Below are 27119 nucleotides of genomic sequence, written 5' to 3'. Positions count from 1 at the left end.
TTAGGACAGGGGTATATGAGAAATCTGTACTTTTTGCTCAGTTTTGCTGTGAACCCAAAACTGTTCTAAATAATAAAGTCCATTAAGAAGATCCCACAAACAAACAGAAAACACCGGTTTCCTAACAGCCTGCAAAGAGTAGAAGATACAGGTAACCTAGAACAGTGATTAGCTCCCAAAACATGTTCATTAGGGGAGAGAGGGAGCTTTCGTTTCAATTCCCCCAAATAAATCCATTCCTAAAATCGCCTGCCGTGACTTACGATTGTGCAAAAGTAATTTACCCATCCATCCCAGGGTTTACACATTTTTTCCCCTTAACATTATTACAGTTCACACTTCATTTTGTCGACAGGTTTTGCATTGTTTTCCTCTACCTTGGTGGGCTAAAATCTGTCTATATCCTCATGAAATCATTTCATTTATTCTTTTCATTTTATTGAATCGGCTTTCCCCCACCTACCTGGATCACATCCTGAACTGCCCAGCTTGTGTGTTCATTAAGTCAGTGATTCACAAAGCAATCTCCCAGCTCACTGGAAAATGCATTCAGTGAGTTGGACATTCCCCATCATCATCTTCCTTGAACTGGGCCCAGTTTTTATTAGGTACTGAGCTGACATAGCCCAGGGTAGGCGTCACTTTAATTTTGGGGACATATTTAGATTAACCAAGTGACAGTGGCAAACTAGAAACTAAAATAGACAGCTTGAGTTCAATCTATTTGCATTTCTTTGTCCTCTTGGTCATATAAAGCCTCTCCGAACCAGTGTCCTAATTGATTCTTCTTTTTTTCTGCCTGTGGCTTACTTAAAGGGTCTTTGGTGTGGTAACTGGACAAGGTCTCATCCCAATGGCCCGTAGCTGGGTCAACTCTTAGTTATTTTGTTTGGTATTTAATCCTGGAGAGTAATGTTCTGCTCTGGTATGTTGTGTATCACTTCAAGATTATAGGTGTAGCAAATATTTTCCTAATGAAATAATCACTAACTTGACATTCTGCTGCTGGGATAATACAGTGAGGCTCTCTCTATTTGAATCTCCTAGTGTAGCTACATGGTCCCAAGCCCACCCCCACCTCCAATTTCCTTTAGGTATATTTTAAATTGTTCCTTTTAGGTCTGTTCTCTCCAAATGTCAGGGCTTTAGGTGCTACTTGAAATCTTCAATCTCTTTTATAATAGCAAAGTTTTGAAACCTCAGACTTCTGTTTCCATGTTCATATTGAAACCCTGTAGGTGTCTCCTCAGCAGCTGCTATATAGGCTTTCTACTTAATTGTTCAGTGAATGAAAATATCGAGGAGACACTTGTTTTCAGAATCCCTACTAGAAACTGGAAGCTTTACATGCTGACTTTGTATAACTCCTTCTGAAGTGAATTCGGGTGGCAGAATTGTGCAGGCCTAATGATTTCGAGGTGGCAGAAACACCTACAGTGACAGATAATTACAACTATTGCCATGCCTCTTGCTGTGCATTTCCTGTTTGCTAGCTGCCTTCACGATGAATCATATTCATTTTCACGATGACAACTTCTTTACCTTGTCCCTGATTAAATTCTGTAATACCGGTGGCCCCTTGGCAAGCTTGGTTCTTTCTTCACTAGCCTGTATTCAGCCCCTTTAATCATGGCAGGAAAAAAGTTTTCTTCACGGTAGACAGGAAATAATGGCACACACACCACAGTCTCAGATATCTCCCTGGCAATTGTTTCGAAACAACTCACCTCACCTCAGGCACACTTATCCCTACCTTTTCTTGTGAAGCCAACTCCTCTTTGTGTATGAGTCAAGCCCACCATTTAAGACCAGTTCAGGCCTCTCCAGCTCCTGCAGCATTTGTGGGGTATGACATGCACTTGAGCACCGAATTGGATCAAAGGCTATTTGAGATGCTTTTCCTTTTCCGCCCTTCCCCCTCGCCACCACATACTCAAATGTGGGCTGCAAATCCAGACAGTGCAGACACACAGTGTGCGATCACTTGCCAGTCACCCAGTTCTTGTTGATTACAGCCTGTCGAAATGCAGCAGGTTTGAATTAAAGGGGAGGACTTGAGTTGAATCAAGTAATCTCTAATAGGGGAAAATCCAACAGTTTTAAGACTCTGGGGATTTACTTTGAAAATTCATTTGAGGGGGTCCTTTTACAAAACTGGGAAATGACACGCTGAGGAGGGGAGGCTAACTACTGCCAAGGGGAGACACTGGTTATGAATTTAGTCTAATGTGAAATACTGTAACTGAGTCACTAAGAATTAACCCCTTCCAAGATTATAAAGGAATTAATTCTCCCATATTGTTGTCTAGCACCTTGATGGTTTCATCCTTTTTTTTTTTAATTGAGGTATAGTTGTTTTACAATGTTGTGTTAGTTTCTACTGTACAGCAAAGTGGAGTTCTCTGTGCTATACAGCAGGTTCTCATTAGTTATCTATTTTATACATATTAGTGTATATATGTCAATCCCAATCTCCCAATTCATCCTACCCCCTCTTTCCCCACTTGGTGTCCATACATTTGTTCTCTATGTCTGTGTCTCTATTTCTGCTTTTGCAAACCGGTGCATTTGTACCCTTTTTCTAGATTCCACATATGTGTGTTAATATACTGTATTTCTTTTTCTCTTTCTGACTTACTTCACTCTGTACGACACTCTCTAGGTCCATCAACATCTCTGCAATCATCTTTTTACATTTAAATTTTTGATCCATTTGGAGTTTATCCCAGTGGAATGCATCAATCCAACTGCATTTTTTTCTTCTAGATGTCTATCCAGTTTTCATGCCATTTATTGCCCAGTATATTTTTTCTCCACTGTTTGGAGATGACACCTTTATCTAAATTCCTGGGTATATTTGGGTCTATTTCTGTACTTCCAATTCTTTTCCATTGGTCTGCACAGGCCAGTAGCACATTATTAGAATTATTGGAGTTATTTAAAAGTTTTAATTTTGGGTAAAATTTCTCCCTTTACTCTTCTTTTCAAGTTTTCCTAGTTATACTGTTTCTTAATATGAACTCTAGAGTCAACCTGTCTAGGTGAAAAAAAAGTACCATAACCTTTTCTTTTTGGGATCATGTTAAATTTACATAACTTAGAAAGATAGGAAATCTGTATGATGTTAAGACTACACATCCAAGAATATCCCAGATGTCTTCCCATTTGTTCAGGTCTAGTTTTGTGTTTCCCAGGAGTGTTTTAGTTTCCCTTATAAAGGTTTTGGGACTTTAAGTTTAAACCTAGGTTTTTTTTTTTAATTTATTTTTTTGCTATTGTAAATAAAACATTCTCTTCATTATATCTTCTAACTGGTGTTTGTATGCATATGGGTATCTATGATTTGTTACCTTGGAGTGGGGTAGAGTTTTCTAACTATGATTCAAAATCCAGAAGTCATAAAAGATTCATAAATTCAACTACTCCAGAATAAGTTTTGCATGGTAAAGTCACCAAAAACAGTCAAAGAAAAATGATAAACTGAAAGGAAATATTTACAACTCATAAAACCATAATTCAAAAAGATACGTGTACCACAATGTTCATTGCAGCACTATTTACAACAGCCAGGACATGAAAGCAACCTAAATGCCCATCAGCAGATGAATGGATAAAGAAGATGTGGTACATATATACAATGGAATATTACTCAGACATAGAAAGGAATGAAATTGAGCTACTTGTTGTGAGGTGGATGGACCTAGAGTCTGTCACACAGAGTGACGTAAGTCAGAAAGAGAAAAACAAATACTGTATGCTAATACATATATATGGAATCTAGAAGAATGGTAGTGATGAACCCAGTGGCAGGGCAGGAATAAAGACGCAGACGTAGAGAACAGACTTGAGGACACGGGGGGAAGGGGAGGCTGGGACATAGTGAGAGTAGCATTGACATATATACACTACCAAATGTAAAATGGATGGCTAGTGGGAAGCTCCTGCATAGCACAGAGAGATCAGCTTGGTGCTTTGTGATGACCTAGAGGGGTGGGGTAGGGAGGGTGGGAGGGAGGCTCAAGAGGGAGGGGATACGGGGATATATGTATACATATAGCTGAGTCACTTTATTGTACAGCAGAAACTAACACAACATTGTAAAGCAATTATTCTCCAATAAAGATGGGGAAAAAAATTGCAACTCATATCACCCAGAGCTTCTACAAGTTGATAAGGAAAAAAACACCCACCCACCAGAAAGCAGGGGGTGGGGGAGAAAAGATGTGAATAAGCTCTATGAAAAGATGGTTAACCTCACTTTTAAGTTAATAAAAATTAAAACTACACTGATATATCATTTCTCAGCTATCAGATTGGCAAAACACATGGCTAATGAAACTGTGGAATGTACTCTCATGTGTTACTGGCAGAACTAGTCAGGAAGGAACTGGTAAAATGATTTATGCTATAAGCCATGCAAAATACTTTGCAGCTGTAAGAAGAATGAGGATACTCTTTACTGATATAGAAAGTTCTTCCTGGATATAACATTAAGTAGAAAAAAAGCTAGGTGCAGTATAGTATATAAAACGTTACCATTTATATATAAAAGCATTAAAGTAAGAATATATATTTGGAGAAACAAACAGGACACATAAACTAATAAAAGTGGTCACCTGTAAGGAGTTGTGTGGACAGGGAATGGGGTGGACAGGGATGGTGAGAAGAGATTTTTCACTGAATACCTTTTTATACTTTTTGATTTTTGAAGCATGTAACTGTTACCTGTTCAAAAATTCTAAAAACAAATTAACTCCCTTGGTAAATTAAAAAAACTTCAGACATTTTAGATCACATATTTCACTTATTTATGCTTATTTAACTCACAGGAATAGGAGACAGCTTTAGGAAACAAGAGACAAAAACTCTGAATTCCTCAGAGATATACCCAAACAAAAACGTGTCAATCAATGTGAAACTTAGGTCTCCATTTTCTTTTATTTTTTTAAAGTAATTTCTGTTCTTTACAATGTGTCATCACACACACACACACACACACACACGCACGTGTGCACCTGCACAAGCACGCGCACACACACATACGACTTGAGACCGACAGAGAAAGAAGGATAACCTTCAAATGCAAGGGTTCTGTGTTTTTTTTTTACAAAGTTCAAAATAGATTACATTTATGTGCTTTTTAGTCATTACACAACATACAGACGTGACCCATTTAATGATTTATTCTCCCCAAATGGTTAAACAATGAGGATTTTCTATGAAAGAGTATACGTAAAAGCTTTTACTTTAGAAGCAAAGTATCGGTTCCTGCAAAAACCAACCTCAGGCATACATCTTGTGTTTATGTATATTCCTTGAGAATACTACAGTAGCAGTGCATAAGTTCATTCTGTAAAAAGATCTGGAAGATGATTTTCAAGAGACTATGCATTGTGCTCTCAGATAAAAATCCTAAGTCAAAAGATCAGTTACTATAACAATAACAGTTAAAACTGCATATATATGTTAGAGATCAGAAGAGGCTATAAAGAAATGTAAATAGTTGTGCTTCGGGGACTTTTTTTGGTAAAGTTGTTTTAATAATAAATACAAACTTAAAAAATGTCTCAGTGACGGATATAAAATAGATGCAGATATCAAGGATTTCTTATACTTGGCTTAGAGTTTAAAGGTGAAAAATCATCTGCACATGAACCACCTGGCATTGGTAGTCCCAATCTGGGCTAGTAGCTTACCGTCAGGCAAAGGACTGGGGAGAAAAGATAAAGTGATTTTTCCTCCTATTAACATAAAGCATTATCCAGAGGTAAAGCCAGGGTGTACCGACTAACTAAACAAACACCTACCTTCCTTCAAAAGTCTTAGACCAAACAGAATGGTCACCCTACTTCTTGGTGGCTGGACCACAACCTATACTGTAGTTCACCAGATGAATTAAATATGTCCTGTCTTCTCTGAGACCCTAAGATAAGCATGATCCCTCAGTACTTTATGCTTTTTTTTTTTTACCTTCCACACATTAATTGTAAACCTCTTATTTTAGAAACACCATGGCAACTGTTTATAATGATGGAGGACAAGGCATAATTTACATAGTAACATTGATGTTCATAGCTAGGAAATAAACATGATTTTATTTTCAGGCTGGTCAGTTTGCTCTTTTAGGCCTTTAACTTCGAAGGACACGTGACCTCAACAATCAAAGTGAATTAGAAAAAAGATGAGAAAATAACAAATGTCTTAATTAAAGTCTTTTGTGCGGTAGGCTTAGATACAAAAAGAATTTCTTCAAATAATTTCCTAAGTGTCACTCAGAAGCCACCTTGCTGTCTGTAACATAATGTGCTGGAGTCCTTGGAATAAAATTATAGAGTAATTTAAAATATATATTATACATTTGCAATGATTGTAAGTCATTCAATAGTTTGTAGCATGTTAATGGGGTGAAACACAGATAAAAGGCAGTCCACATTCATATGTTCAAGATAAATTTACTTCAGAAGTCAACTGAATTCCATGCTCATGTTCTAAGTATAGCCATTGTGATAAGACCTGCAAGAAAAAAATGCAGAACAGTTAAAGATATACATTTTACAAAGTCTTCCTTTCAATAAGTAATTGTTTACACCTCAATGAGCAAATAGAATACAGCACATAGGCAGGCACTCTACCAAGAATTCAAAGTCAATTGGAATTTAGCTGATAGTGTACAGAACAAATCCAATTTACAGCAATAGGCAGTCATTGGATAGATTTAATTAAATCACTAATGTCTGACCATAGCTAATTTTTTAACCATCAAATATACCTCTCACTTTATCCAGTCTCATCAACTATAATAATAGCAGACATGGCATTTTAAAGTGTCAGTAAAACCTGCCAACTTCATCAACAAAAACAATGCAAGCCTATTTGTATCCCAGGGCCCTAGGGCCACAAAGAGACAGAAGCATAGTATTTCTGCTTAGCTTGTTTCTTTTGAAAAGACTTCATACATAAAACCATAAAAATTTTAACAATGTAAGAATATACTCAGTCCTAAATGAGTGGTTTTTAAAAAGTGAGTGATAGGGCTTCCTAGGTGGCACAGTGGTTAAGAATCCACCTGCCAATGCAGGGGACACAGGTTCGATCCCTGCTCCAGGAAGATCCCACATGCCACGGAGCAACTAAGCCCGTGTGCCAACAAAACAAAACAATAAATAAATAAAAAGTGAGTGATAAAGTAGAGAGAAGGAAAATAATCACATAGGACTGAGGCAGCCAGAGAAGATGCCCCAAAAGATCAAGCTGAAGTAAGCCTAAAAGATGGACAGGAAAAATACAGAACAGTAAGATGGGCAGGCATTTCAGGCGAGCGAATGGCAAAAACAAGGGCATGGAGGTAGGACCCGGGCTCCAGATGAACTTTTTGGGAATCAATAAATAATCTAATGGGTTCTAATCAAGGATTTATATAGGGAAGCAGCTAGAAAAGATGAACTCAGAGAGGACTTAGAGTGTGGAGAGTCTTCAATGCCGAACTATGGAGTTATACTTCATTCTATGGCTTATGCGGAATCATTGAAAGTTGTTGAGTAGGGAATGCTGGTGGTGAAACCAACCCAGAATGGAAATCAACCTGACAGTAATGTGATGCATGATTTTTTTGGGGGGGGGTGGATAATGGGGTTAAGGGGGAGGGCTAGAAAGAGAAGGGGCACAGGCAGAAGTCAAGGAGACAACTTAGAAGATAATTTTGAAATTTAAAACAAGGGAGCACACCAAGGAATTCTGAGAGGGAATACTGAAAAGAGTTGACATCTCAGAAGAGGTGAGAGGAGACAATGAGGAAAGAGTCATTTATCACCAGAACCCTAATCCTTGACAAATGGCATGGTAGGTACTGAATGAATGTCTGTTCATTTGAACTAATTAACTCTAAGACTTCAAGCCAGGATGACTAAAAGAATGATTCAACAGGAAACGAGAACTGGTTTAAAGAGAAAGGGTCACGATATTAAACAAGGCTGCCCTGTTCATCTTTATCACTGCATGCGCTTTGTATAAGTGTTTCCCTAGGATCAATTCCTAGAAGTAGAAATGCTGTAAAATGGAATGTATGCATTTTACATTTTATACACATTTTAGACCACTGTAAATCAGCAAAAGGAAAATAATTGAAAAATACAGTATTAGGTACTAGATAAACAAGCTGAAAAGAACTAAATGTGAGCCAACAATTAAATCTTAAAATGCACTTTACCTCAACATGCTTTTGAAGCAGTCTTTTATCTGTTTTTCTTTTTAAAAAAAAAAATCAAGCCACCACCATCACCCCATACACACATGACACCACCACTACCACCTCCAAGCCATAAAAACTGCCTATACAGGGAGGGGCAGTGTACGGATGCTGGAGTGGGAATTAAAACTATTGGGTGTAAGATAGGCTCAAGGATGTATTGTACAACACAGGAAATACAGCCAATATTTTTGTAATAACTGTAAATAGAAAGTAACCTTTAAAATTGTATTAAAATTTTAAAAAAATTTTAAAAGAGAATCAGTTGTAATCAATAGACCTTGGGCAAGCCATTTAAAGCTTCTGGGCCTTGATTCATGTTAGGAATCCTTGGCTTACTGAGGTTTAATGTTAGTGTTTCCATAACTTTCATGTTTTTACAAATGTGTACTGCAAGTATTTAGGACACAATTTAGTCCAGAATAGATTTTTTTTGAAGAAATAATGGAATAAATAAAAGAACAATGTATTATTATTCTTTTTAAGAAAAAAATTGCCTACACATATGCCCCGATGCATCTTTAAAACACTTACCTAAGATATAAGCAGCCACTAATTTTTGATTCACACTTAAGTGGAGGTAGAGAGGCACCAGCGATTCCACATCCCCCAGTGTGGGAAGCATCAGAGCTGCAATACACACCACTCCCAGGAAGACAGTTAGTAAACTAGGTCCTGAGGAGACAGTTCTGTTTTCTGTAAAAAGGCAAAAATCCCTGAGCTTGATTCTAAAAACAACCTAAGACAAAAGTTCATTCACATAGACTGACCACCACTTACGAGGATTCTGGTTTTGTCTAACCTCTCTTTCCCCACCATTCCCATTCCATGGGGCCTTATCTGTTGGACTTATCTGGAAGCCCATTACAGGATGGAATGTGAGGTAGTGAGTTTCTACTGAAGAGAACAGTGGTCATCATTGTTTCCCCACTACCCCGCCGGAATTCATAAAAAGTGTTCGAGCACGTATTATCTGTGTAGAGAATGGGCTAAACATAGATAGAAATTGAAGGTGTGGCATTTTCTTCCCATACCCCCAATGCACCACTCCATTTTGCGGCCCATTGCAGTAGAGCTCCACTGCCTTCTGGGAGTATCTTTGGTAGGTCTTGAGACAGATTTGGTCCAAATAACTGCAGCATCCTGCTACCATTTTTGAAAATGTTAAGGCAGCAAAAAGGTCCTACTTTAATGTTATTAAAGCTCCCTATGAAAATTCTTGCCCTCCACTCTACCCCCATTTATAGCATAGAAGTAAGAAAGCAGCAGAAACAATATCTGGCAAATATTATGCTAAATGAATTAAATCAGTCACAGAAGGACAAATACTATTGATTCCATTTATATGAGGAATCTGAAATAGTCAAAGTCATAGAATCAGAGAGCAGAATGGTGGCTGCCAGGGTGGCTGGTAATCAATGGGCATAAAAACTCAATTATACAAGACGAATAAGTTCTAGAGATCAGCTGCACAGCATTGTTCCTATAGTTAACGATACTATCTTGCACACAAAAATTTGTTCAAAGAGTAGATATCATGTTGTGTTCTTACCACAATAAAATAAAATTTAAAATCATTTATCACCAGGCCTGCTATTCTACAGTTCTGGCTGTGCATGTACAATATTCATACCCATATTTTTAAGAAACCCACCAGCATTTTCTGTCATATAGCTTTTCCCACTACCCTTCCTTTCATTAAAAGGAATAGCCAACAGCAACACAATCTTTGTGTCTTATTAATAACACCGTTCATTGTATTATTAGATGCAGCTTTTCTAAATTATTAATACCTTAGCTGTTGTGTGAAGTTTAATTGAGCCTCACCAAAGCCAGATAGGTGAAAACAAATTCAAATTTTATAGTGAGTATTGCTTGAGATGAAACAATAGCATAAATGCCTAAAAACAAGTCTGTCTTTTGCTAATGAATGTAGTACTTTTATATTTGTTGCAAAGGTAAGTTTTCAAGGAAAATATTTGTGACAACTACACTGCTCAATGCAAACCCACAGCAAACATTATTTCAAGGAATTTTTACTATTTAGAAAAATTCCAAAAACATTCACATAAATGCTTGACATTTTTCAAAGTGGAAAGTTTTTCTGATACTGCAGGGTTGTAAAAGTTTTAGAGATATAGAAAGCATAAAGTTTCCTCTGTAATCCCATCCTCCTAGAGATAACACTGTTAACAGCTTAGTATAGAGCTTTTCAGATTTCATAAATGCCCATATAAACATGTAAGGTGATTTTTTACTTAAATGAGACTATATTATACATACTGTTCTATAACTTCTTTTCTCTCACTTGGAAATATATTTGAACCTCTTGCTATGTCAGTATATAAGTATCTACCATTCTATCAAATCTTCGTAAATGTCTGCCTGACATTCCATCTTATGAACATTCGTAATTTAATCAACCCCCAATTGATAGACTTTTAGGTCATTTTCAATTCTTCATTATTATAAACAATAATAAAGAACATAGTTTTCTTAAGCCAGAGAGCACTGGCTAAAACCTGGCACAGATATAGCAGTTCATTAATAATGTAATTAAGACAAACCCACCAAGATTCAGCTGAATCTTTTTTAAATACCTTTTTAATGACCTGGGTTTGGTATTTTGTGAAAGTATACTTTGTGAGTTTCTCTTCAATTTCTGTTAAATGAAAATAAATATATATAATTGTATTTATGCACATAGATGAGATCTAGAAAGTAACATGGAACACATATAAGCAGGTTTGCTAAGTGTGTGGGATTATACGTGCTGTTTTCTTTTTTTAATTTGTTACTACTACATGTCTTTTATATAATACATAAACTTGAGAAGAAATTTCTCATTTTTACTGCCTTTCACTACATTTTAAAATCCGAATCTTTCACAATACAGCCTCCAACCATTTTTCCAGCTAAACTCACCGAGAGAACCTCACGACATTGTTGTACCTGTAACATGTCCAATAAACACTTTCTAAAGCTAAAGACATGCAAAAATAATGACTCCCAGAAAACAATTTCAATTCGTTTCAACATTTTAGTTCAGAGAAACTTAATGAAAAACTCTAGAATTCTATACACTGGAAACCACACATAATTTACTATAATTTAATAAACAGGAGAAGTTAAAAATATCAATCTATCAGCATAGACTAAATCAGTTACTGTTATACTCTGTTACTTTACTCAATTTCCTGACATATTATTAGAAGCATTGGGGTAACCACCCACAAATGGGACTTGCTGGCCGAGACTGTGGGAAATAGGGAGCTCTACTCTGGTATCACCCTTGCCCTAGACAGTAGTGGGAGCATGGAAACCTTGTAAGACAAAGAAAACCGATCCAACAGACCCTACCAGCTGAGAAGCCCAGTCTTCCTAGTGAGGCCCGTGCACATATTTCCTGTGTAACTACTCTGTGCCGGGCACTGTGCTAGGTGCCGAGGACATAAGGATGAACAAGACAAGTAAGGTGTCTACCTTCCTTGAGCTTCCGGACAAGGATGGCTTAGAGAGGTGTTTGGTTTTTTTTTCCCCCAAAATCAAGACCACCATGTGCTATGCCAATATCACATATTCTATTCATCTACCTACTCCAATTTTACAATTAGAAGAATTCTCTAATGTACTTCAGATACAAAGGTTCATTATAAAAATAAAATAAGAATAAAATAATACACATTTGTATATTAGGATGATTTTCGCTTGAATTCTAACAAATTTAAAAATAAAAGAAAAATATATACATAAAATACTAAACTTTTAACCCTTATTATTTTGGGGCATGAAACCAATCTGTTAAACACCAAAATAATCTCCAATGACCTCTTTACTTTAAATTACAAAATTAACATCCAAAACCAAATACTCAAATAGCCTTTCTTCTTCTACAGAAGGCATTTTAAAAGAGGAATCTTGCATTTCATATCTATTTATAAGTCAAGTTCACAGTATTGATTGGACATCGAAGTGACATTGACAGAGATTCTCTTTTGGCTTCAAAACATGAAAAACTGGTCCTGTTGGTTAATAATAGTTGCTGAGAAGAAAACAATCTACTAGCTACTACTGAGCTCCTAGTCTTGGTATCACCAGGAAATCTGGGTACTCCCTGCATGGAATGAGAAGACACTTGGCTCCAGTAAATCAAAGAGGCATTACTCCCTGTCTTGTTGAAATAAACATTCTAAGATGAACAAACTGATAGGGATCTATGAATTAATGTAATGACAAGTAGATGGTTTTTAATCCCTCATACATAATATTGCGATTTCAAGGACAGCTGCTATCACATTCATATATCATGATCCAAAAGTTTCCATGCTTTTCTATGGAAAATTTTATCTTCCTCCCCTTATAATAGGGTTGGAGGGAGATAATGAGAAGTTCAGAGGGAGGGGGAATGACGTCCAAAGAGTTGAATATGAGGATAGTGTCGATGTTGAAAGAATATATCATAACACTCCTGAATATCTAAGCTGGAAGGAAATGAGGAATGGAGAGGGATTCAATTAATAGCCCACAGGGGATATTATAATCTACTTAGTTTAATTAACTTCAACTTTAATGAGATTTTTTTTTCAAAATAATATGAACAGTGCACCAAGCTTGGCCTGTTGCCAAACACAATCTCTCTCCTTTTTCGAATTAATTAAATGAGAAAGGATATAGGAAAGTCACAGAAACAAAAGTATAGAATTGCCAAATTGTGCTGGCATTCTAAAGTACAGCGCCTGCAGTCTCAGGTTTTATAGATTGAAAAGGCTCTGGCAACGACTGCCCTCTCCTTAGGGCCTCATCTAGTGGGAGCTATTCTCTCCCCTGAAAGGCCAGTTCTAGGCCTCTTGTTCGATTTTAGGTACCTGATCTCCATGTTCACTTTTGAAGTAGTCGACTAGGTTTAGAGTGGCAGGTTATTGTTCTAGTAATTATTCTTTGCTCCCTGATTCTCTTAAAGTAAGAAATATGTAAGACCTCAAAAGGGCTTTAAAAAGAACCCAGACTACCTGGTTGAAACGACTGCTCAAAAAATAAACTTTCAGTTAAATGTTCCTTTATTCTTTTTTCCTCTTCTTCCTTTTGTTGTTCTTTTGCCGATGGGAGAAGAGTAGCCACGACCTCTTTCCTTCCTAAAGCCTTCCTCTGGCTTTGCTCGGAAACTTGGAGACGGAATTTGTCTGTTACACCATAGTGACAGGATCGAACATCTCTATGACGAATCACACTGGAAACATTAAAAGAGAACAAATGCTGTTTAGGTGTCTGGGGGCCTGTCAAACAGAATTCAGCAAGAGATTTCATACATATTAACTGACTATGACCAAACACTCAAATACAGAAATTTGCTAATGATGGTTTTAAAAAAAATCACTGTATAACCCAAAAAGAAATGGGTAATTCTGAAATATTTGACGAATAAGAGTCTAAAGTAAAAGAATGATAGGTAAAGAAAATTCCTCTTAGCAATGACCTTTTCTCCTGGATATCTGTGTGGAGCAATATTCACTGAAGAGGATATATGAAATTGTTTCTCATATATTCCTACTGCCACTTATTTATTGTTCAAGTAACAAAATAACAAACTTCACCCTAGACTTAAAATTGAAGTCCATGCACGAAGGCAAAAATAAGCCATTGAATAAGTAGGTAACCCAGTAAGACCAATGCAAGAGAAGGCTAACAATACATTTCTCTCTTTCTCTGAGGAGAAAAAACTATAAAGCACTGTAATTTTTATGAAAGTCATCTGCAGTGCCACTTCTTTTACTTCATTCTTAATAGAGAACATAAAACAATTAGGTCAAAGGTAACACATTTATTGGGCAAGAGACTCTTTCTTTGGAACAGTCCTTGCTTTTTATGTACTGAATGAAAATCAAAAGAAGTGTGCAAAACCACATGTCCTCAAAGATACATCATTTCATGACTTTGAGATGATGCAAATGTATGCAAGAGAAAAGACTTCTGCTTCTCATTCTCAATAGAAGGTTTAAACAAGTACAGTTTACTTGGTAGCTTAAATTAACGGCTGGTCATTGGATCCATCTGGTCACCACTAGTTCTAAAGTGAAAATTAAATATGAACAGCTTGAACAATCATTTATCTGACACTCAAAGATGAAATTATCTGGAAGAGCTCAGATAACCTTTTACAAATGAGTAGTTATACACTTGCTTCCTGCTTGTATAGACTTTCAGTTTTATTAGCTGAAGCATTTCAGATGAATTTATAGTCCCATTGTTCTCAGATCGTAGTATTATTAGTTCCACAAATGTCACTATAACAGCAAGATGTTCCAAAGAGAGCTAAATTCCCTATTATAGCTAGAGAAATTTAAAGGAATAAGTGAGAACTTTACCTCCATGAATCTCCCTGCTATGACTAAAAGCACACCAATGAGGAAATGTTCGTGGAAACATTAAAACACACATCAGCTCCAACATCATGAATTACTATCTGGCCAACCTGTTTAGAATTTCTTAAAAACTTCTTTAAAAGAATGTTGATAGACAAACTCTCAGCAAAAATTCAAAATACAATGAATGCCTAGGCGGGAGCAGCTTCAAGAAAAGATCTTTTTCAAGTTAAACACATAAATATTACCACACTGAAAACATGTTACCAGGAAGTGATCTTGACTTACATATCCACACAACACTGAGGCTTTACTGCACCTGCAGCGTCAACGACAACATACTTATTTGGAGTAGTACACAAAACTGAAAGAAAAAGTCACAATGGCCATTAGTGTTTTTTTAAAAAAATTAGTTTCTACAAGTCAAAAATTAGTAGGGAGTAGTTAAAATCCATAAAATAGACCTAGGAGACTCACCTTTGAACTTTAAGGCAAACTCATAGGGATTATACAGGGTCAACACTTGCTTATGTGTTGACTGGTCATCTGCATAAAAGATTAGCTCTGTGGGAAACACAAAGACAGGAAGATTTCCTTCCACTAACTCTGGCTGTCTTTTTTGTTGATTCATTGGCACTGAATCCCCCTTGCTGCGGCTTCAGTTTTTACAGTCTCAAATCTATTTGGGGCTTTTCTTAAAATCAGTTAAAAACTCCAAAGCATTTTGGCAATCTGGAAAGAGAAGAGAGAAAGCAAGCTGAGTGAGACCTGTTTTCATGAATTACCTATGACTAGCATGGTTAGCTTGCATGAAAACTGTCCCTAAATCATGTGAACATGCCTTTTGCCTTTTCCTCTTGGCTTTCTTATACAGTTTCTACCAAACTAAGCAAAGAAACTTATACACACTCCTTTCACATTCAGGATATCAACCTATGATAAATTATATAATTACTTGAATACAGGAATAAAGAAGGCTTCCTACTTAAAATTAATCACCCTCAAAGAGGTGAGATCAAAGGGATATCACAATTTTAAAACCTCAGATTAAAAAAGTTAAGTTTTGTCACAGCTGATTTTCTGTGAGCCAATCAGAATTCTTAAAGATGAAAAAAAAAATGTAAAACAAAGGAAGCTTCCATGATTCACAGGGAAAAACACGAGACACTTTTTTTTACACTCGTTTCAACAGTGCTTTAGTTAGTGCCTCTGGCAGCATGGGTGGGAGAGTTCTCTTATTAATTTTTTTTTCCAAAGCCCAAGACAAGCAAAAATGTCTTGAAAAGAAGGCGAATACGAATATCGAGACTTGCTAAGCAGTCCTTGGAGTTTTCTATGAAAATTCAAAGTCAGTAAGCAGGCCTTGGCATGCAAATGGCACTGTGCCTCTCCTCCTACACTGAGTACACAAGCTTCATGAGAGCTATTTTCTTCCAACTTCAGAGACCTTTTTGGATTCCTTCTGGGGTTCTTGAATATGTTCCAAAAAGTTGTAGCTGGCAGAAGTCTGCCTGTCTGATAAGTAATGTTTCTGTATTTATTTCCTAATCTAATTTTGATCAACAACATTCTTATGTAGCCAGCACCCCAAGTGTGACTTTTTAAAATAATATGCGAAAGCTAAAACATACAATCACAGAAAACCTCTGATTTTCACCCTATAGATTACACCTCTAAAATAGGCCACAAACTATTTAATACTTTGTGCTCAGGTTCTCATACACTCAAAGAGAAATATAACAAATGATTACATTGTTTGGTTTTTACCAGGCTCGGATTCTGATTGAGGCCTTGCCCACTTTTATAAAATAGGATACTGTATAATCGTGTATGCAAATTTTTTTTCTTTTCCCTCAGCTGAACATTATAGGCCAGGAACTATGTCAAGAACTGCAGAGAGATACAAAAATGAATAACACACAGGCCCTGCCCTCCAGAAACTCAAGTCTAATTGAGAAGACAAAGTAAATATTTAAGCTATGTTTTTTTACAATGCATACTGTTGTATATAAAAAGTTAGGGAATTAGAAGACTGCATGAATAATTCTACCTGGAAGAGAGGCCAGGAGATAACATTTGGGGTGGCCCTTGAAGGAAAGAAGGGTACGAGCTTCTGTGTTGGCGAGAGTAGTTAGGGAGGGCATTCAGACCTGGGGATCAGCATAAGTGAAGACACAGGAATGTGAAGGTGAGGGATAACCCTGGTAAGGTCATCATCCACAGGCTGCCCAAGATTCCACTTACTATTTGTATACTTTATAGCATGCATGTAGCTCATAACAGTGTTAGGCTGGGTTTGTTTTTTGTTGCTTTTTTTTTCTTTTGACTAAGCTGAAAGTGCCTATAGACATTTTTATTAGTAATAATATTTTACATTTCTTTAATTCACAACAGATTACCAACTTTTTATTAATTACATGCACTGAATGAATTGATCTATGTAAAGCCTTTAGCACTTGTAGGCAAGGCACTGTTCTAAGTATTCGTTGTTATTACTAAATTAGGAAAAGACCAGGCAGATAAAAAATGCCAGCAGGCCTCTTCTAGTCCAGTATTCTTTCCACTATACCAAACTAACTGTCCATTTCAATAAAATAAAACTAAGGTTATTGTGAAAAGCATCTGATTAAATAATTTTAATTCTGAGTTTTTATTTGCCATGAATTTCTTTCCTTTGCTAAGAGCCATACACACTTCTGTTTGGATAATGTACTCTCAGAAGTTTGGGATGTTATTTTTTTCAATAAAAAATGATAAGCCCTATTATTACTTTCTTAGTAAGCTTGGCTGTCAGGAATAGAACATCCAAATTTGGCATCAGTAAATAATATTCAACATCTTATTCTAAAACTCTGTTAGGGTGAACATCTTATTCTAAAACTCTGTTAGGGTGAGAATTTAGTTTATGATAAAAAGGTGGCATCTCTAATTCGTGGAAGATAGTACAGTCAATGAATGTTGACGAAACTCAGGTAACCATCTAGAAAAAAAATTGTTTATCCCTCACCCCTTATAAAATTCTAAAATTTTATTACAGTAAATTCCAAATGGAACAAAGCTTTAAATATATATTTAAAAAATCATAAAAGCACTAGAAACCATGGGAAATCTTTTTTTTTATAATCTTAGGCTAACAACCAGAAACCAAAAAATATTAATAAATTCAACTATATAAAAACTTTTAAAGTTCTGCGTGGCAAAAATATTTTATAATTAAAGCCAAAAGAACATTTCAGTTCATATCATAGGCAATATCTAATTGCCCTACTACACATAGAGGACCTACAAATCATTAAAAAAAGACAAAATATAAAAATGAGCAAACATATTTTATAGAAAAGGACCTACAAACTGTTTTTAAACTTACAAAAGGCTGTGTAACCTCACTCACACAAGAAATCAAACTAAAGCTATACTGAAATATATGTTTTTACCTGTCAAATTGGCAAAAATCAAAAAGTTTGATAGTACATGGTGGAAGCAGTCAAGCATGTTCTTAAATTGCTGGTGGGGATATAAATATAAATTGGCACAACCACTATACCTGCCAAAATTAAATGCACATAACCCCGAGATCTAGAGATTCTACTTCTAGGAATTTATCAGGCATAAATATTCCCCTTGTGTGAAATCATGTATGTGAAAGGGTTTTTTGTTTTTGTTTTTGTGTTTTTTTTTTTTTTTTGCAGCACTGAGGATTAATAAAATGATTTTATGAGGCACACAGAACGAAGCTTGGCATTGCAGTAAGAGCTAGCTGTTGTTGTCAGTAGCAAAAGACTGGAAACAGCCCAACTAGCCATTAACAGGAGATTCATTAAATAAAGTATGATATAGCCATTCACTGGGATATGAGCTATCCGTCAAGAAGAAAGAGGAAGCTCTTTGTATGGTATGGATATGCACCGATCTTCAAATGCAGTATTAAGTGAGAAAAGCAAGGTGCAATGCAGAGTGTAGGGTATGCTACCATTTGTGTAGAAAAGGGAGATAAAAGACTACGTAAATCGATTTTCTTAGGTATGGGTAAAATATCTTAGGAAGGATCGCCCTGGAAAGATAAACTGAATGGCCGGCGACAGGGGTGAGAGGGGAGTTTTCTCTGCATACCCTCTTATATCTTCCAAATTCTGAAACCCATGAAGACCCAATTCAATAGTAAAAAAAAAAGGTTGAATCAAACAACTCTACTAGGGGCTAATTTGAAAAAGGTACCAGTTTTGAAGCAGAAGGAATTTAGAAACAGTGTGAAAAATCTGTTAACTGTATTTTCCATTTATGAACTTTTAATAACATTGAAAACCTTAAACTATGTGTTAAGTAGAATGATTTTCATTATTTAAAATAATTTTATATGCAACAGAAACTCATTACAATGAGAAAAACCAAGATTTATTTAAGATGACTTGCAAATTTAGGAAAATGTAAAATTTTGTTATAAAGGTGTATGAGATGGTTTATAAGCCTAGCTGGGGAGTCAAAATTAAACACACAGAACAAGCACTAAACTCTTGCTTCTAACCTGAAGAAGTTACTTGGCACAGGTCAGAGTAGAAATTTTACTAGCTTTAAGTGATGGCTTAGTAGAAATTCTTATTTTTGAATTTTGAAGCTTTCTCTTTACGAGTTGAATATTTTCCCGTGAATTGTGAATAGGCTGTCTGTCCCCTGGTCACCATTTTAAAAGTAATCACTTTTGAACAGTTTATTATTTCTCTTCGAATCTGTGCTCCCACTTCTCACTTATCTTGGCTAAGATATAAATTGCCTCCCAAATTCCAACCAGTGGAGATTAGGGAGGAATTAGCACCAGGTCACCAGTGCAATATTGCAGACTGCCAACAAACATGATGAAGCGTGACACCTGCCTTTAATTGATGGTTTTCCTGAGACTAACACTTTCTCTTTTGCTCTAGTCAATACTGAAAAATGATAAAGTGCAAAAATTCTGGGGAGAGATTATACACTAAGCCGGTAAAACCTCACTGCAAGTCAGTTAATAAGGTTGCTTTCCGAAAGTCAAGCGCACACAGAGTCAAAGGATGTCAGGTTCTAACCCTTCTCATTTTACCAACAAAGAAAGCAGGCCCAGGATGGTTAAGGGTCTTACCCAAGGTTGCACAGGATATTGGTGGCAAAACTCTGGTCTCCAGACTCACACTTCCCTATACAATAATCATCTCCTCTTCGTCTGAGTTTAAAAATCCTGCTTCCCTGATGCTGATCGCCACGCATGCCCTCATCTCTAGAAAATTCCCCTGCTTTTCTAGAAGAGAAGAGTTCTCAAAGGATGATCCAAAATTCAAGTCTTGATGTATGTGTTTCCTTTTCGGTTTTATCGAGAAAAAAATCTTGAGAGACAATTTCACTTACTAAGTTGCACACACTTTCTTTTCCTGATTGTGAAAGCAGAGCTATGGTTGTCAGTAACTATTCTCTAGAGCAATAATAATCAAGGTTTATTTTATCCTGCCTCTCTGGACACCAAAATTTTACACATTCTTCAAAGCCTAATTCAAATGTCCCCTCTTTGTGGCCTTCTTCTACTGCTCTGATCTACAAGGATCTCACTAATTTTATTACATTATTTTTTAATGTATTTACTGGATAGAGTGAATATTTTGACATTTGTTTTGTGTGGACTAACTGTGACTCTCCAGATTTCAGGCATAATGCTGTATTGTTTTCCTCTGGGGTTTTGTTTTGGTTTCTTTGCATTCGAAGACTCAAGCTCAGTGTTAGGCACTTAAAAGGAACTGAACTTAGCAGTTAACCTACAAGTATCCACTAGTAATCTTCTCCTCCATCAAGGAACATTCCCCTTCCCCATAGCTGAACACCCTCCATCCACAAAAGACAGGCAACCCATCCCAATTAGAGGAACAGTAAATCTATGGTGGCTGCTTGCCATGGACTGGGGTAAGAGGAGAATGGAGAGCATCAGCACATCCCGGCTGCCTCGCCCCTCCTCCCTCCCTCCCACTTCCCTCTCCTCATCTTCCCTGCCTCCTCCGTGCCCAACTGGGCCAGCAGGGTTTAGAAATCTGAGGCTCTGACAGACCTGACCTTACAGGGAGACAGTACCCCTGGGAGCTGGTGATACAGGAAACTGCCTCATCCTTTTCCTCTGTACCCAACGCACAAAAATGCAAACATGAATGAAATTTGAAAGAAAACCTTATGTGTGCACACCACCTTGTGACCAATCTGCAAACTACTCTCCCACAAAAAATAAAATAAAATAAAAGCCTCACACACTGAAATCCTCACCCACACTTTCCACTATCAGTCCAGGGAGACCAGTACCCCAAGTGTGATCATTTTCTCTGTCTTCCTCACTTTGGATGGACCAAAGGAAGGGAAAGATAAGGCTCTGGGATAAACAGGGGAGTTTCAAGATCTTTTATTCCCATGGATTCAAAACTTGGAGTCTTAAAGAACACAGAAACCCCTTTCAAACCATAGTCATTTGCCCTCCCACCCCTTTTCTGGGGGAGAGGAGGCTGCAAGAAAAGATCCTTGGGGATTCTTGTACCAAAGTTTGAAACAGTTAAGGATGATTCGAAGTACAGCCTCCCCCAGAACCTAGTGACCCACCTGCCTGGCGATAGTGCATCCGCTACTTACTATCTGTCCCTGGGTCTTGTGTTTACTGATTAGGGTTCCCAGCTCCACCTTCAGGCCAGCTCCCTTTTATCTGAGCACAGGGGCTATCTCTCTCCTCCATACTTGGTGCAGTCCTTGCCAATGACCAACTGAATAGTAAATAGTGAAGAGCAATATGTTCTTTTGCTTTACTCTCACTGGTATTAAAACCTCTCTTTCCTTCCCATTTTATAAAGTCAGCTCTCCTCATCTCTGAGTTTCCAGTACTGTCTATTAGGTTTTTTAATGGTTGGTCTGTTCCTAAAATCAGCTCTTTCACAAGCGATGTTCTAATGTCCACTCTGTATTTTTAAATCATTCACCGCTCAATACTAGGCAATTTTGTTTTTATACAATTTCTAGGTTTTTTGTATAATTTGATATCTTACTAATGGGATTGACTGCTATAAATGATATGTAGTGCTAGGCTATTGCATATTTACGATGTAAAAGTTGAGTAGTGTACGTTTTAAGGTTTAAAAGAAATAAGGGTGCCCTCCAATAATGTAATTTTTTAAAGACATTTCTTTCAAACTAGTTATTTCCAACCCTTGTTTTACAATATCCCAGTATATCTTCAGTTATTTCAAGATGTATGTGCAATTCTCAAAGTCCATATTAATTCAGTATATGAAATACATGTTGCTTCGTAGAGCTCTCAGAACTTTCAGAATCACAAATGATTTCAACAAACGTTTACTGAACACATTATATACCAGGCCCTGTGCTAAGGAATATGGAGAAAAGATGAAATCATGGTCTCAGCCCTCCAAATACTCAGTCTAGCATGAAAAATGGATATACTTAGTAATTAGGATAAGATGTGACAAGTGTTAAAAGGCTGATAGATACAAAATGCTCTGGGAAGCATAAAGAAAGTGACAGTCTGCCTTAAATAGGGGTTTGCAGTGGGAGTGGAGGGAGAAGGGGTGAATTCCAAGAGAGTATTGTGGAGGCATGAAAGGGACTCTTAAAATGAGCTTTGGCATTGCCTATGGTAAAAAATAGCATTATGGGGGAGTGGCAAGAGAGAAGGCTGGAAAGGTAAGCTGGAGGCAGATGGTGAAAATCTTATAAGCCAAGTTTGAGAGATTTAGACTTGATTCTGGATGCGAGTGTTTCTCAAAATGTGGAACCAGACCGGCAGCAGCAGCTTCACCTGGGAACTTGCTAGAAATGCAAATTCTTGGGTCCCATCCTAGACCTACTGAATCAGAAATTCTGGGGTTGGGGCCCAGTCATCTGTGTTTTAATAAGCCCTCCAAATGATTCTGATGCACACTGTGCTTTGAGAAGCACTGCTGCAGGCCAAGGGAAATCTCGGAAGGATTTTAAGCAGGGAACTGACTGGATATGATCTGAAGTAGGAAACTGGTTGCCATTGACCAGTCAAGCACAGCGCCTGACTCCAAAGTAATTATAGTAAAAAATAAATAAGTATTGAATGAATGTAGCATGGAGAGATGAGGGCCTACCCTAAGGCAGGAGGAATGGAGAGGAAACAGATTTTAAAGATCTTTTGCAGGTGGCTCAAGTTCAATCAGGTGACTAGGATATATCCATACAAAGGTATGACTGAAGTGGTTTTTATGTAAAAGCAAGCTGTAATTTTGTTGGCTATATCAACCGCTAAGTGTTTTAAGAAGTGGTCCACACGGACCCTAGAAAAAAGAGGAGGTCAAGAGCAATTTCTATGTGTTCCCACAGTGTCAAGAGCAAAGGATGCCCTGGCTTATACATGAGTCTTCTGGTCCGCTTGGCAGTTTTATACCTCCCTTTAAGTTAATTCACTGGCATTCATATTAACATAGAAATCTTCTGTGAGTTGGGTTGGTATGAATCAATCCCTGAGACTGACTGATAGTTTCTGGATGTGCTGGCAAAATGTAACTTTGAACCCTGAAAAGCTGAAAACCAGATACTGGTTCTGGTGATCTAATCAAGGTACTGCCAAGGTGAGACCCTGCTAGAGCCTTCTTTTTATTCTAATTTCATCACTGATCACATAGCCCATTTAATTCAGGAAGAAGCTGGAATGAGTGAAAGAATCAGACTTCGTACTATGCCCTGAAGGTCAAGAAAGTCAGATGGAACTGTTATTTCTAATTTTGGAGGCAGGAGTTAGCTAAGGCAATCTTCAATTTCCTGATAGAGAAGAGGGAGGGAGAGGTACAGGTCAACCTATAAGGTTAATTTACCTAATGAGAATTTTGCAGGATGCAATTCCTATTTCTATTAGGACTCTGGGTACTTATTACTTGCTGCATGTTCCTTTTAGTTGATACCAATATCTTGGCTTATTTGACCAGCTTATTTTGTCCAAGAATGGTGTCCAACCAAAAACTGCACTATTGTATGGAATTTGAGAGCTACAAGGGGCTCTGGAGAGCCCCCTTGTAATTGTAATATGCTGTAATATGAAAACAAAACAAAACTTTCATATTACAGATAAGGAAATAGAGGGCCTCAAAGAGTAAATCACTTGATCCATTTATTGTAGGACAAGAGTCTCCAGAATGCAAAATAAGATTCAGAACAGCAATAATCTTTCAGACAAGATTTGAAATTTCTCCATTTTCCATATTAATTTTTTTTAAAATCAGAAAAAGAAGAACAACAAATTACTTTATTGGGCTATTAGAGACATGGGAAGCTTTTCTTGCAGTTTCTTAATTGTCTTCTGCTTTTCAGAAATTGGAGTTAAATGTAAAAGGTCCATGAGAAAAAAAATTGAAAGCAAAAAATTTAATAAGAAAATGTGCATGAACAACTTAAGGGGAGAAACATGTATTTTGTTATAAGCTATTTGTTCTATTTTCTATCTTTGCCTGTGACATGGTAACTCTGTACTGAATACTGTTCATTACATTTAATTATATTTTATAAATAAAGGGAATTCCATATTTTCAAATATCCTGGTATTTGAGTAAACCTCTTATTTTGAGAGTTCTAGAAATGCTTCAGGATTCAAGATTAATCCTGTTTGGATATGTAGACGTGAACAACTTGAAAGGCACATTTGGCCCCGTTTCCTGTTTTCCAAACTTCCCACTGCTTTATAACCAAATATATGTGTAATCTAAAAAAGTTGGTGTCCACTCCCCGTTTGATATCCTGTATATAGTATTTTCTCGACAGAGGTTTCCCAGCACTTAGAGGAAACAAGTGGACAAGATTTTCATCATCAAGAATATATTAAATCCCATGTGTGCCCTGCCTGAAGAAGTAGATTTTTCCCCTTCTGTCTGGAATTCATATTAAGAACACAATGCATTCCCAAAGTACAGGACTGCTTTATAGGCAATATCCAAAGGACCCCATTTTTCAGGCTTCCGTCCTTATCTTTGTTCCCTCAAAGGTTAAAAAAAAAAAATCCGGGACCTTTTCCACTTAACATCTGCCATCTCGCTCCCCCAAGGTGAGGTCTCTTCGATCCTAATGGGGCAGAAATGCTACTTCAGTCCGGAGAGAACAGATGTCAGTTACTTTACCCAGAGGGGACACCACAGAACACTGAAGAAGAGCTGGAAGGAGGGAGTATCAAACGGTCCATCCTAGGACTTCAGCTCCACCAGGTTGGGGCCCAGCCTTTCCAGCCCTCGTCCCCACACCGGCCGGCTCCCTGTGAAACCGGTCATGTGAGCCTGTTTACAGCCGACCAGCTGGTGCAACCATCAGGATCCGTGCGGAGGTCCAGGAAGGGGGAAGATACAGGTCACGTACCCCTTACACTCCCCCCGCCCCGCCACCAATTATTTCAAGAAGACGTTTGCTCTCACTCCCAGCCTCTCCACCCCACTTTCATCGCCCTCCAGCCATCCCGGGACGCCTGGCTCCGGCCCCGCCGATTTCCTTCCAATTGCTCGCCGCGGCGACCCGCTGGGCTGGAGGAAGGACGAGCACGGTGTCACCCCGAACAGGGAGTCGACCTCCCTCCCCCAGCCCTCCTCGAAACATCCACCAAAGAGTTGTCCCTGGAGTCGCATCCCCGGGGCAACCGAACTCTGCCGGGCAGGCACGGGGAGGATCCCGAGCCAGCCGCCTCCGCCCGGGCAAAAGCGAAACACACACGCGCCGGCCCGACCCTGGGGCAGAGATCCGCGGACGGCGAGGCAACTGACAGTCAGAGATGGGGCAGAAAGGACTCCATCTGCCTTCCCCCCACCTCCCACCCGCGTCCCGGCGCCACGGAGCCCGGCTGTCAGTCACAGAGCCAAGCTCCGTGTTTGGGTACGGCTCATTCTTTCCGCGGGGTCTCTCCGCAACGTAACTTCCACGTCTTCCCGAAGTCGGAGGAAGTGGGTGACGGGACGGTGGGGGACTCTCACCTCGGCAACACTGGCTCCTCGGAAAGCTGCTGCGACTGCTCCCTCCGGTCCTTTGTCAGCATCTCTAGGCTGCACTGCCTGCTGGGATACCGGAGGACTCAAATGCCACCTCTCTCCGCCCTCGAGGATGAGCTGTGGTTGCGGGGTGGGTGGGAACAGGGAGAAGAGGTGGAGTCGGGGGCGGGACAGGATCCGGGGGCGGAGCCTTACTGCCACCTGGCCTCTTGGTTTCTCCCTGCTCTATGACCTGTCCCTCCTCTCCCTTCCTGCCGCCCCTTGAGGAGAATGGGGACTCTTACAGAGGACCATCTCTCATTGCACTTGTTAGGCAGTGACCCTTGACTCCTCCCTCGTCTTATTCCCCTACACACACACACACACACACACACACACACACACACACACACACAGAGTGAAGACAGAGGCTAGTTGATTCTACCTCTGAGATGTCTTATTAACCACCTCTTTCTCCACCCCATCCTCAGTGCTACAGGCTCTGTTTAGGGCCCACGATTTTTTGCTTGGACCTTTGCAGTAGCCTCCTGGTTGGGCTCTCTCCTTCCTTTGCAGTAGCCTCCTGGTTGGACTCTCTCCTTCCACTCTTGTCTTTGTCTAAACCATCTCCCAGACAGTAACCAGAGAGATTTAAGGTGTATATGTGACAAGTTACTCCTCTGCTTAAAACCTTTCAATGTCTCAGCAGTATCTACAATGCCTTAGCATTTTATATGAGGTCCTCTGCAATCCTTTTCTGATAACTCAATATTTGAGCCTATCAACTGGCCACCCATGGAAGACAGTGGGGCCTGGGACAACTCAACCAGTGCTGGCTGCCCAAAATACTCCCCCTTGAGAGGAGGCCACACTGTCAGTAATGCTTATAGGCCCCTTGGAGGGAGTATCATTAAAAGGAGAATTTTCAAAATTAAGTTTTAATGATGTCCATTAAGGAGCGTAAGGTACAGCCACTCCAGGTCTCCTCCCCACAAGTATAAGGCCCAAAGAATTTCCCCCAGTTGTCCCACCCAAGCAATGAACTTCCAGTAGATCTCCCTTGGGCTCAGGCTTTGAATGTCTTCACTCACAGATTCCCACAGTTTATAATGCCCTTCTGTCTTTGGAGTACCTACCTATCTTTCAAGGCCCACTGGAAATGTCACTTCCTCCAGTAAACCCTCCAGGATCGTCCATGAGAACTATTAACTCCTGATCCACCACCACAGAATGTTACGTATTCTACTTTGCAATTCTTCCTGACTTAGGTAATCACTAGTCATGTATACGCCTTCCTTTCTTTCCTGCCTAGACTAAGAATTTCTCAGAACCCACCCATAGCTGGCAGCAGAATGCCTGATCCAGAAGAGACATACAATTGGATGAAATGAATGAAATCCTTCAACTTCACTGCATCTGAAGCCCTAAGTAGGCCCAGGAAGGATCCTAAGCAAAGCCTCATATAACCACCCCCCGCTTCACTAGGACATCTCCATCTTGACCTGGGCATGTGTCATGTTGCTGACACAAACTGGTTAGGCAGCAGAG

At 38.6% G+C, this 27119-nt stretch overlaps 1 protein-coding gene across 3 annotated transcripts; it reads right to left on the bottom strand.

Moving 5' to 3' along the window:
- Positions 1 to 4919: 4919 nt before the first annotated feature.
- Positions 4920 to 26841, bottom strand: MOSPD1 (motile sperm domain containing 1). Of its 3 annotated transcripts, XM_057718118.1 has the most exons (7): positions 26708 to 26833; positions 25578 to 25709; positions 15082 to 15336; positions 14893 to 14968; positions 13255 to 13472; positions 8780 to 8941; positions 4920 to 6513 (listed from the first exon to the last, which is right to left on the bottom strand). In XM_057718118.1, exons 3-7 carry the CDS (start codon positions 15233 to 15235, stop codon positions 6482 to 6484), a joined length of 642 nt encoding a protein of 213 aa, XP_057574101.1. In that variant the 5' UTR covers positions 15236 to 15336; positions 25578 to 25709; positions 26708 to 26833; the 3' UTR covers positions 4920 to 6481. The 3 variants fall into 3 exon arrangements, with proteins under 3 accessions (XP_057574101.1, XP_057574098.1, XP_057574099.1); XM_057718115.1 differs by lacking the exon at positions 4920 to 6513 and having other exon boundaries at positions 8799 to 10907; positions 26708 to 26841; XM_057718116.1 differs by lacking the exon at positions 4920 to 6513 and having other exon boundaries at positions 8799 to 10907; positions 25578 to 25658; positions 26708 to 26726.
- Between the last annotated feature and the right edge of the window lie 278 nt (positions 26842 to 27119).

This window comes from Hippopotamus amphibius, chromosome X (genome assembly GCF_030028045.1).
Source record: "Hippopotamus amphibius kiboko isolate mHipAmp2 chromosome X, mHipAmp2.hap2, whole genome shotgun sequence".
Lineage (NCBI taxonomy): Eukaryota > Metazoa > Chordata > Mammalia > Artiodactyla > Hippopotamidae > Hippopotamus > Hippopotamus amphibius.
Note: the sequence above shows the minus strand (reverse complement) of the source record. Positions and strands in the feature narration are given on the sequence as shown.